This window comes from Thamnophis sirtalis, unplaced genomic scaffold, assembly GCF_051295495.1.
Source record: "Thamnophis sirtalis isolate CommonGarterSnake01/CBP01778 unplaced genomic scaffold, rThaSir2_p1.2 scaffold_5, whole genome shotgun sequence".
NCBI classification, from domain to species: domain Eukaryota; kingdom Metazoa; phylum Chordata; class Lepidosauria; order Squamata; family Natricidae; genus Thamnophis; species Thamnophis sirtalis.
In genome coordinates, this window is record NW_028261385.1 from 37,754,468 (window position 1) to 37,767,603 (window position 13,136).

Here is a 13,136-nt window from a genome sequence, read left to right on the forward strand (position 1 = left end):
TTGATACATTTTAAAAAATCCATTCCAATATGATTGCATGAAATTGTTTTCTAATCTGTTTTGATTTATGGTGTTAAAAATCTGTAGAATGTGTAGTACATGATTGCATTTGATTTTTAGAAGATTGAAATTGAAAGCTCTCATTTCCTTCCTTTTTTTGGTGGCAGGGAAAGACTAGATGAATTCCAGTTTCTCCACCCCTAATTGTGGTAGCTTCATTGGGATGATATGGAAAACTGATTTATGTTGATACTTTCAAAATTAAATTGAATAACATATGGCCTTGGATATTATAAAATTAGAGCCGAGGTGGTGCAGTGGTTAGGCTGCAGTACTGCAGGCCACTTCAGCTGACTGTTATCTGCAGTTCAGTGGTTCTAATCTCACCGGCTCAAGGTTGACTCAGCCTTCCATCCTTCCGAGGTGGGTGAAATGAGGACCCAGACTGTGGGGGCGATATGCTGACTCTGTAAACTGCTTAGAGAGGGCTGAAAGCCCTATGAAATGGTATATAAGTCTAGCTGCTATTGCTATTGCTATTGCTAGTGGACAGGTAATCCCAAATGATTGAATCAAAGTCAAATGGTGCATCTATGGACTCTTTGATATCCTTGCCAATCATATCAATTAGGATAGAAGCAGTGGTGGGTTCCAGATCCCGTCACAACCGGGACGCTGCAATGGGTCTGGGCATCCACCACATGCATGCATGCTATGCGCGCATGTGCACCCACTGCCTGTGACGCTCCAGCTGCTTGACAGAATGTCATGCAGGTACCATACCCTCCGTGCCCATGCGCAAGTGGCCCGGTTGGGTCAAATATAGGTAAGGAGAGTGGACGAGTGGGTCCTCTGGAGCACCATACCGGAACGGTACCTGGTGCTCCCAGCAGACACTGGTACACCTGTACCGGGGTGTATCGGCCGTAACCCACAACTGGATAGAAGGTGCAAGAAGGTGTATTCCTGCTGGGCTTCTCAGCCTAGCAAATCTAGGCATTTTAGTTTCACTTTCAGCTCTTTAGATACTTTAGGTTGGGGATGTTTTGTGTAGCTGATGTGCATGTATTGGCAACATTCAAGTGATCAAATTGACTTAGAATTTAGTGGGTCCAAAATTGTCACTCCCCATTCACAGAATGCCCAATTTGGGGATATTCTGCCCGTCACTATTAAAAGAGCTTCAGATGCTACTTGATAGTCATCTTCATTTTGTGCTGGAACTAAAACTCTCGTTGTTTCTGTTTATAATTGATGTAGTTCATCATTTTCTTTTGTAAACTTCCAAGGTATAAATTATTTAAATAAATATAGCTAAATAAAAATATTGTTTATTATTTCAAAGTTATGAAAAATGCTGCTCTGTAGTTTTATTTATTTTTAAAGTTCTAATCACTGCACGAAGTGGCAATGCTTATTCAGATAGCCTGTTTTAATAGTCGTTTTATGATATGTGCTGATAATTTCAAATAATATATTTTACACAGAGATTTTTAATTTTTTGTTTTATTTTGTCAACTCTTATTTCCCTCCAGTGAAACTATAATGTTCCTTCATGAAATATTTCATCAAGGATTAAAAGCAAGAATAGCAAACTGGCCTACATTAATTTTAGGTAACTTTGTGTGTTGGTTTCTGTGCTTAAATATTAGCATTACATTTTTTATTTAAAAGTTAAGGTTTTTTAAATTTCCTTACAATAAATTGCTTTATTTTTTATTTGCCCTGTTGTATAAATTTAGAAACTTGCAATATCTACCTGTGTATTGTTTGTTCAAAAGGATAACAATGTTAGGAAGCTGCACTGTATTTCATTTTTTTGAATAACTATATAGCAGGCAGAAATAAGACAAATGTGATATTTTTATCATTTGAAGTTCTGTCCTTGTATGAGATGTACTTGCAAAAAGCCTTCAGTTTAAATTTATTAATGTAGATAAAATTGTATCAATTACTTAATGTTCTTAATGAAGACCTGAGCAGACAAATTGCAGCAGTATTAGGGGAAACTTTAATAAAGATGCCTTCCTTTTAAATACTTGTAATTACACAATGCTACAAATGGAATTAATGTGGTTTAGACTTTTTATTTCTGTGAAGAAAAAGGAATGACTGCAAAAATCAATTTTTTGTCTTTATAGCTGATTTATTTGATATTCTTTTACCAATGCTGAATATATATCAAGAATTTGTTAGAAATCACCAGTATAGCCTACAGGTGCTGGCAAACTGCAAGCAGAACAGAGATTTTGACAAACTCTTAAAGCAATACGAATCCAACACTGCATGTGAGGGCAGAATGCTTGAAACATTTCTTACCTACCCTATGTTTCAGGTAATTTTATTGCTTGCATCATTTTTATCATTATCCTCATGATTTTTGCTCTCAATTAATCTTTCCCAAATAATGTTGTTAGAAAGAGTGGCTAAACTGAAGAAAATTGCTATAGAATGAGTCTTTTGATTTCATTCAATAGAGAAAGATTCTGTATTACAATCTTTTGTATTGGTCAGAATTACATAAGCATTAGTATTTTGTTGTTTATTATTTTCCATTCATAATTTTGCAGTTATGTATTTTTACATTATATTCAGTTTTCATCTATGAAAATTAAAATATTTGGGAGGATACCCAAATGGCATAATCACACTGCAGGAATGATACTAAAGCACAACTAGTATGCATGAAAGTAGCAATCCTCTTAGAGAATGAAAACTGCATATGCTGTTGATGCCATGGGACTCTGGTTAAAAAGGATTGTTAGGCTCAAATAAGAGAAATAGGCACACTGGTCCTGGATAGTTAGATAAAAAGGTTTCAAAATACTTCTGCTGATGTACTATGCCCATTGCAGCATGCATTTAGAACTTGCTGTAGGTTTCTGCAGCTACAGATGATTCCACTTCAAATAATTATATGGCAGCTACTGTTATTAGTTCATGAAAAATCTGTTGCCAAAGTCCTAGCGCAGGCTTTAAGACTAACAGTGGCAGCTGTCAAATAATCACTTAGGAGGAGAAAAATAAAGGTTCATTTTGGTAAAAACAGCTGGAATGGAGGGAGTTCATCCCTGTCAAGAAAACCTGTCACTACAATTTCATTGGGGAATAGCTTTCCTTCCCCCCACCCCAGCAATTTAAGTGAAGCAACCTTTATTTTTCCTATGTGACAGCTGCCCTCAGAATAGTTAATGAAAGCAGCAACTCCCCTAAAGCAGCTTATTAGAGCTTTAATAGCTGCCCTGATACTCTACACATATCTGAAGCCAGGTCAAAGATTAAAGATTAATCTGTTTCACTTTGGATGACTTTCGGGGAGAAAAAAAACTGATTCAATTTAAGATTTAGCTATCATCAGAAACAGATGCACGCTATGTTCATATTACTCTCACTGAATTGGTGTATCTATTTTAAGTAATTTTGGGGACTCTGAAGACTCCTGTACTGAACCAAGGATTCAGTAGACTCAATGAGCCCTGCAGGCGGCATAATTCTGTGACTGATTTTTGAAATAGGAAATGCTATTTTTTTTAGATTGTATTGATGATATTGTAAGGAGATCCAAGATGGTAAACATACCATGTCATAATTAATTATACATTTAATATGCATTGCTGACCTATATTTTCAATCCCTTAGATTCCTAGATATATTATCACCCTTCATGAACTTCTAGCTCACACGCCACATGAACATGTGGAAAGGAAAAGCCTTGAGTTTGCTAAATCTAAACTGGAAGAACTTTCAAGGTTTGACTGCTTTTTGCTCTCATATATAAATGTAGAACAGAAGTTTAAAATGTAAAATCAGGTATATTTATGTTTTTATAATGCCATCTTCCAAAAGACTAGCAGCTCAAAGTAATACCTATAAAGACACAACAATCAAAACATATTCAACATTGAGATACTGTGTGTATATATATGTGTGTGTAAAAAAATCTCATTGGTGTTGAACCCATTAGAGACTATTCCAGGTTAAAGATTCTACAAAACAGCACTCTTAATAACTCTCCATTGGAGAATATACTAACTAACCTTCTGGGAGGAGAATATTTGAAAGTGAAAGACCTGCAGTGGAGAAATGCTGTTGCCATTCCCTTGAATATCTCAAAATGGAGGACATTTCAATATTAGTTTATGGGATTAATTTATAGGACAGATTGGGTTTTCTCCAAAGAGGCAGTTCTGGACATACTTAGGAGCCAAGTCATGGAGGCTTGATACATTAAATTAGCATTTGAAATGTACCTAACCAATGCAGGCTTATAGACCTACTGAAATATAGTTATATGGTTTTTACCCAATAATACCATAGTTTCCAAGTAGTCCCTAAAAGCTCATGTCACATGCAAAGAACATTGTAGTAATCCACCCTACAATCTCTAATACTTAAAATCAGTTTTTGAAAAAAAAAAATAACTTAGCCTTCCAGCGTTCAATTAAATTTATTTTATCACATCCATATTCACACAGGTCAATATCTCCATCTTTACCTGGAACTGTATAATTTAGTGTCTTCAATATACTTAAGATACTTCATCCTGACAAATGGATGTTCTCTCCTGGCAATTTCAGATAAATTATGAAAAGCAGGGGGATACCATAACAGAACACCTACTGTTTTGACCTCTCTTTTGTTCCTGTCTGGAATGGCTCACTTAGGATGGAGGAGAAACATGGCAAATAATTTTCTCTGAAACTTGTAGATAGCCTAGAGGTATACCATTATAGAGGGTATTGTATACCACCAAGAAAAAAGTAACGAGAGAGCTGCATTACTATCTAGGCCATGACAAAAAGCTCTACAAGTTGGATCAGTGCAAATTTCATCCTGTGCCCAGGTCTAATCAAACTGAAAGGGGTTCAAATAATTTGCTTTTTCTGGGATATGTTGCAACTGACATCCCACTTCCTTGCCAATTACTTTACCCCCAAACAGAAAGATGGGCACATGATGAAGGTTGAACAACGGTCAGGGGGACAGATAGTTTTATCTATTTTTCTCCAACTAGAAGTGGGTAACTTTAAAGTAGACCACGAGGGTATATCCCATCAATGCAGTAAGAGCAGCAATTACTAAAGCTCTGATGCTTTTACTGCCAACGTGTAGAGTTGAATGTGAGCTCTTACGGGTATATGAGATATATTTGGAACCTTCTTCCACTGGAATGCTAGGCATTTATCTTGCCATTTCATCTCCGGGAACCTTTCCAGTAAAACTAAGAGCTCCACAAAAGTGCCAAATAGTAAGAGGCTGCTGAGAACATCAAAGGTATGACCCTGGTTGCCCTGAATTCCAGATTTAAAAGTAGCACTTAATGGAACTATCTGCCAGATTGCTGAAAAAACTAATAAGTGCCTACTGGAATCCATCTGGATCCAAAAAGTACCTGGTCATGCTGCCTCAGGCCATGACAAAATTAGAATGTCATCTTTTCTTCAAATAACAAGCCAAATGCTTTGAACACAAAATCTAATGTTTGATTTAAACTTAACATTGCTGGGATGTGTCCATAGTTGCAAAACAGTTCATGAACTAATTTTTTCCAAACTGTCCTGCCCCTAAATGTGGACACTAAAAACACACCAGTTTCAGAATTGCCAACTAATTCTTGTACATCAGCCCTACAATATAGATCAGATCAAGAAACAGATGCAGTGTAGAATTACTTTTATTAGAATAAATATAGTAATAGAAACTAGCAAGTTTCTGAATGTGTATCCTCTTCTCCCTCTTTTATCTTCATGTGAGTTGGAGGGAGGACAATTGCTTTAGGCATTTTCATAAATCTTTATCTTTCTATGGGCTTAAACCATACGTATCTGTTTGCTGCCTTGGTAACAGATCTTCCCAATCTCTGTCAAAGCCATTCTGTATAGTCTTTATATTATCATTCTCAACAATTTATTGGGGAGGGCGGGAGGAGGGAGAGAGATTGATTGATTGATTGATTGATTGATTGATTGATCATTAGCAGTTTGGTCCAGGGTCAAGGCTGAAGGTTCTGAAGAACTTCCTTATGACTCCTGTCATATATTTTTTGCTCTCTGATACCCGTGATCTGTCTATCCATCTCCCCAAAGGAAATCCAGCCCTCAAATTCCCCACAGCTTAAAGCATGTTCTGGAGAGCATAAGAATCTAAAGAAATATTTCCATTTACCCAGGTGAATTGCAATCTTATCCAGCAAGGGCAACAGATATCTGACCCAAACTATTCTTATTCTTATTGGTTGGGGCTGTTTAATGAGAGAAACCCCTCCTCCCATGTTGGCATAATAAATGAAAAATGTGTTTTAAATTGTTCCCCAGTTGGAGGAATTTGTTAAGGGATGTTTCAAAGTAAAATAGCTTGAAAAACAGGAACAGCAACTGCTAAGGGAAGAGGCAATTAACTATTCAGCATACTAGTATGGAGGAGATCTTGATTTGATAGTCAGGGAAAATGACAGACAAACTCTGTCAAGAAAAGCATTCTACTTTGACCAAACAAACATTTATGATGCACAAAGAAAGTCTTATGATGTCCATAAAGTTTACCCAAGCTATTCTTGCTTTATAAATTCATAACTAGATAATTGGATTTTTTTTTGCTCTTTCATTTGCAATAGAATAATGCATGATGAAGTGAGTGATACAGAAAATATACGGAAAAATCTGGCAATAGAAAGAATGATAGTAGAAGGCTGTGACATATTATTGGACACCAGCCAGACTTTTATACGACAAGGTAAGACCAATGAATTTAACATTCATGTATTGACTACGCAGTTATAGAATATGAAGGAAAAATGAAATTGAAAACAAAAGAATTCATGTTGGCATCACTGGGAAGTATAAGATGCAAAATATTTGTTTTTTACATCTGCACATCTATATATTTGTAATTTCTGGGCTGCTGTTGAGCCCCACCTCTGTGCTGTTTTTTTTTCAGGAGACATGAAAAACAGCACTATAATAATAAAGCACCCATGGGAAAGTCACATAAACAATAACCGGACTATCATCTTCAGTGGACCAGAAATTCTCTCCAGCACCATGGAAAATAGTTCTGTCTGGCCGATAAATGTTGCACTCCCAAATGATGCCAACATTCGGGCAAAAGCGCAGGAGAAACTTGAAGTACTTGAAGCTTTGTCAAATGGTGGAGCGATTGTGAGGAATGAAAATAGCTGTTTGTTGTTCCCATTTTTCATTTGTACTTCTAGAACAGCTCACACAGATATCATTTGATTTCTTCTAATATTGAAATCATTTATAGTGGCAGATTTTTAAAATCATAAGTGAAATATCTGCTGATATGCTTCGGTTCTGCCAATTGGAAGACCTCTCTATAGTCCTTGTGGAAGCTTGTCAAATGTTCTAGAACATTATTTACATAATTCTGGCGTGAACTGTTATCATATATGCTAATTGTGTAGTTAATTCTCCAAATTCTCCTTCTTATGTGATTCTGCTACTGTTCCTGTAAAGAAGTGGTGGTAGAAGTATAAAAATTGGGTAGAATCCTTTAAGGAATTACAAGGCAACTTTTAAGCAGAGAATAGAACAGAAATACTAGTGGAAGATGTATCTGGCTAGCTGAAATCATGGAGAGGAGCAATCATTTTAACTTGTTTATTACACATCCCATTCATGCTATAGAAAATGCTGAAGCAATGTATAGTTGCTTTGTGTTTGTATTTTATAGAATAAAATGATGGCCACAGTCTAATGGTTTGCTTTAAGAGACCCCAAGGCTATTTGCCCATCTCTAATGGAATGTTTTCTTTGAAAAACAGATTCCAACACTGGATATAAGCTGTTGATTTAATGTCTCCACATTCCAAAGGAGTTCATTGTTTGTGAGCTTGGCAGTGGAGATGGAGAAAATGTTTAAATTGCCCAGCGGGAAATGCATTGCAGAACAACTCAAATAGGAAATTTTATAGATATATTTGATTGGATACTTTTTTTCCCCAAAGAGAATTTCTACAGAAAGCTAACACAGTTTTCCAAGTTTATATAAAAATTCCAGATAATTGTAGTAGAAAATAATTCTCCAAACAGTAGTATAGAAAATAGATTTAGATTAATATGTTCTTCCAGGGAATACAGGAAAAAAGGAAACTGTGAGTGACTGTAATAATTTTAGACATCTAAAATTTGATGTTAAGGTGCCAGTGTTTTAAATAATCCTGTTTCCATCCACACAACTTCTAAATATTAGTATTAAAGTAATTTCTTCAAATCTGTGTTTTCCTTGTATTTTCTGCCCATGATTTGAAAATGAAATAGCTATGAAACAGAAAAGTTTGAGTCATGGCACTGACATAAATATAAAAAAATATTTTAGTATTAGGATTCATTCACATACTTAATATTTTTATGATGAAGACTTTCACTTACGAAGTATGGAAAAGGAACTTGTTCTACAAGATGAATAATATAAATAAAATAATTCTAATTAAATGCCAGTTTGCAGGTTTTATGTTATAATACTATCAAAATTTTCCTGTGGTACCTTGGCAGAGTTTTTTAGTATTTGTCAATGATCTATATGAATTACTTTTTAAAACTTTCAAGGTTTAATACAAAACATCCTTATTTTATATATGTTTGCTACTCTGTTTTGGATGACTGCATTCTTGGGAAATATTTCTGGCAGTGTGGAATTCAATAAGTGTATTGATGACCTCTTGATCTTTTTTGTTTGTGAGGGGATTATGCTTGAAATATTCAAAACTAAAAAAAAACATTTTGTTGTTTGTGGATTACAAAAGGGCAAGTGAATTTTATTAATGTTAAACAACTAATCATGGGTAATCATAGAACTATGTTAATATCTGTGAGTCTTAATGCTGTGTATTAATCATATTACATTTGGTGTATTAATATGTGTTCACTGCCAGTTTACGTTTGTGCCTATATATGTACAAACAATATATGATTCATCACATAGACAGCCAGATCTTCAGACTGGATTTGGTATTTTTGTTTGCTTATTGCAGTGGTGTCAAACTTGATTTCATTGAGGGCTGCTCAGGGTTGTGTTTGACCTTAGAGGGCCGGGGGTGGGACATGGGTGGCTGGGTGTAGGTGTGGCCAGGGTAGGCATGGTTGGGGTGGGCATGGCCATAGTGGACATTTGGCACAAGCTCAAGTTGCATTCCCCCCCCCACTTTGCATTCAAAACAGTTGTTCCAGACAAAGGGAGATTTACTTTCTGGCACAAATAGTCTCAATTCCATAATGTAGAGATTAAAGTCATGTAGAGTCCCCAGGTGCTATGGGGCTTGACTCTTTTGTATAGGAGCAAAGCATAAATGAACTGACTATTTTTCCAGAATGTCTCTAAAAACTGTCTGTCCAACACTCTATCAATCTTTGTTACTATCTCTGAAACAGCTTAGAAGAGGACTTAATATTGCTGTACAACTTTTAGCCTATTAAAATCATTCCAAAAATCAGGGGGTCATCTTATACGCTGGTATATGGTGAGCTGAAACTTACCGGTTCCATCTTACCGGATAAGATTATTTTCCCAAACTAATTACCAGATGCGTAGCTATTCAGTTGCCTTTAAAAGAGACTCTTTGCATGCTCAGGAACAGTCTAGCCCTTCTTCCTTCATCCTGAAGTCCGGACTCCAGCATTAAAAAGAATGTAAAAAAATAATGAAGCCAGGCTTCCAAACCCGCCACCTGAAAACAAACGTTATACAAGCCCGGTGTGACTTTGCCTGTGTATTGTGACTCTCCTCTTCAGTCAGATTGATCCACAGGACAGGAAGATGGAGGGGGGGGGGTATCCGTCTTTCTGCTTTCCTGGCCAGTCGCACATCCTAAACTTTTTCTTTGGTTTCCCCCTCTCAAAGATATCGGGGGAGAAAAAATACACAGGGGGTGACACCCAAAGGAAGAGTTTTACTGAGGAAAAGCACATTCTCCTCTCGCTCTTTCAATGCTCACTCTCCGGCCTGCTTACTTTGTATGGTCCTATCCGATGAAGAGGTTTCTCCCCTGGGTCCAGGGGAGCTTTTGGGCTTGCGAGCCAAGAGGAGATGGAAGCGGTTGAGCTGGGCTGCCAGCCGCTTGGAGCAGAGCTGTACAAACCTGGCCATGAGGAGCTGGCGTCGCTCCTCACGATTTTCTTGAACTTCTTCCAAGCTCTGATCCTGGGGGATGCAGCGCAGGGATGAAGATCAAGAAAAGCAGGGTGTACCGCATGGTCTTGGCCACTTGCTTGGGCTCCTTGCTGCTGGTCATCTTCTACTTCCAGAGCAGCCTGAACCCGGGTGATTAAACATTTACCCCGCAATCCCGTCCCGTTCACCTTTTTTGCCTCAGCAAACAATGTTCCTTTGGGTGGGGGCAGTGCTCTCTTTTTTTCAGCCCCTAAATTGAAACAATGAAGGGACTCGTGGCACTACCAGCCTTTTATTTCTGGCGTAAGTTCTTCACCAGAGACCCAACACCTAGGTTTAATAAGGTGGTCTCGGGAGACCCACTTCATGGCTTCCGCTGCAAAAGGCTTTGTGTAAGACCATCCCTCCCCCCACTCCTCACCCGCATCAGGAAAAATAGGGGGTCGTCTTTTACACCCAGTCGTCTTATACGCCGGAAAATACGGTAGCAACAATTTATAAAATTGATCCAATTCTCAATGACCCATGGTGGCTCACGATAATCAAAAATTTTAAAATTAAAATTAAATCAATCACAGGTAAAAGATTAAGATAAAAGATAATTTTAGTGATACAAGGGGGCTCACACTCTCTCATCAAAGACCCAGGTGAAGAGCCAGATATTTTTGGCTCTTCTGAACAACTGTCATCCAGGTCTTGGAGGGTACCTAGTTCTAGTTGGCAGATGCTACTAAAGAGAGGGTGAAGAAGATGCTGCCTCCTGTAGCACTCTGCTGGCCAAAACGTGCCATGAGTGCCTCTGCCTCATGTAGCACTCTGCTTCCTGCCTATGGGATCAGCCTAGAAATATCTGGCAGTTGAAAATGGGCTGTGGGGCCTCACGCAGTCTCCCTGTGGCCCATTTCAGCCTCCATGGCTTCCTGCTGACTCTGCCGGCCAAAAATGGCTGAGGCCTCACTGTGGCCTGTTTTTAGCCGGCACCATGGGTTGATCCTTTGATATTTCCAGGCTTGTCCTGTGAGCCAGATCTAAGCACCCTGCAGGCCGGATTCGGGATGTGCGCCTTGAGTTTGACACCCCTGTCCTATTGGGTCCTTCCAGAAGATCTGGAATAGGCAGATATGAATATTTGGTGGCATTACAGATACCATCATAGGATGTAAGCTGTTCCAAGTAAAGCTGCATTTTGCAATTGACTGGTGGTGAATTTGTCAGTGCTGATGGTGTTTAAGTGGTGCTCCGTTTGTTTTGGCATTGCACCCAAAGCACCTATTACTATTTCTACCTTTTTTTCGCCCTAGTCATTTTATTCTATTTGCATATGTTTGTATTTTGTTTCCCCCCCCTCAATTCTTTCTCTTCTATTCTGCTGTCTCCAGGTATTGCCATATTCACTATTCATACTTTTTTTGTCTTTCTTGTTAACAATTGTTAAGTTTGGGATGTTAGGTAGCTGGTGTCTGTTTGTCTGAATTCTAAAGTCCCAGGGCACTTTATTTGCTTTATTTTATATTACTTTTTCTATTTTATGGTGTTGGCAGTTCTTTCTTGCAGGCAAGTTTTATTTCTTACAAATCTTCCAATGTACCATTGTTGCTACTTTGTCATACCGTTGTTGGTAGTCAATCTAGACAATCTTCTCGCAGTAGCTAATCAGATTATTCACTGTTTCTTCTGCTTCTCTGTAATGACGTCATTTGCTATCTGTTGCTGTCTTCTCAATTCTGGTTTTGTATGCTTGGTCTTGTTCATCCAGAATTAAGTCCTTGTCCCTTTATTCAAATTTCTGGCTTTTAACCATTGCCAGGTCTTGTTTTCCCTGCTATTTTTTTTAATATACTGGCCATATAATGCTTTGTTGTCTCATGCTTCTTTCTGTTCTTCATTTGGTCTTTCTTGTAGACTTCTTGTAGACAGTTTGGTTTCTCCCATGCTCATTAGGCCTTCTTGGTATACTAGCTTCTGTGCATCCTTCAAATCCTTCAGATATTCTTCCAATGTCCTTTCTTCTTCTTCAACCATCTGATGTACTTGCAACATTCCATGCCCACCTGTTTTCCTTGGTAAGTAGAGTCTGTCAACATCGCTGCATGGAAGAAGCACACGATTCACTGTTACTATTATTAATACATTTCCAGGATTTTATCAGAAAGCATCCTTATCAAATCTATATCTACTCAGTTTTGGATAGCTGTGTTCTTGGGAAATATTTCTGATAGCATGGAATTAAATAAGTTTATTGATTTTTATGTTTGTGAGGGGATTATGTTTAAAACATTTAAAGCTAAAAATGCTCTATTGTATGTAGACTACAAAAAGGCAATTGATTTTTTAAAATTTTAAATCACTAACCCTTGTAGAGCTATGCTAATGCATATTACTCTTAATGCTGTGTATTAATTATATTATATTATTGTGCATTAATATGTATTCAATGCCTATTTACTTTTGTGCCTATGCATTTACACACAATATATTATAATTATTATTGTTGTAATCCCAAATCAATCCAGAGCAGGAAGATTTCTTCATTAAATGTTATGGACTAGAATCTACTACATTCATCAAGTGTGTGTTGGTAAACAGATTTTTTTGATTTCCTAGTCTGGGGCTGAGAGAGTGACTGACACAAAGTTACCCAGGCACAGTGGTGGGATTCAAATAATTTAATCACCGGTTCTTTGCCCTAATGACCAGCTGGTTAGGTGCGGCTCAGTGGTCATGTGACTGGGTGGATGTGGCCAACTCAACGTCACTCATGTCGATGGGCGCTTCGCCTTAGCTGTTACAATGTAATAAGGGTTAACCGGAGAGGCAGTTTCTGTAAGCAGGGAAATAAAGATTAGGTTAGAAACAACACCCAAATGTTTCCTTCCTGCCTTCCTTATAGAATTAGCTCTGTAAAGTGGAAAAAAACAAAATGAGATTTCTTCCAAGAACCGGTTCTCCGAACTGCTCAGAAAGTTAACAACTGGTTCTCCCGAATAGATGCGAACTAGCTGAATCTC

General features: G+C 37.7%; 1 protein-coding gene across 3 annotated transcripts in view; it reads left to right on the forward strand.

The window, feature by feature from the left end:
• RASGRF2 (Ras protein specific guanine nucleotide releasing factor 2) overlaps nt 1-13,136 on the forward strand; it is a 106,066-nt gene that overhangs the window by 36,974 nt on the left and 55,956 nt on the right. For all 3 annotated transcript variants that reach the window (XM_087715681.1, XM_087715682.1, XM_087715683.1), the window contains exons 6-9: nt 1,536-1,615; nt 2,142-2,335; nt 3,640-3,749; nt 6,614-6,732. In XM_087715681.1, coding sequence (XP_087571807.1) covers nt 1,536-1,615; nt 2,142-2,335; nt 3,640-3,749; nt 6,614-6,732 — 503 coding nt within the window. The remainder of the gene's footprint in view (nt 1-1,535; nt 1,616-2,141; nt 2,336-3,639; nt 3,750-6,613; nt 6,733-13,136) is intronic.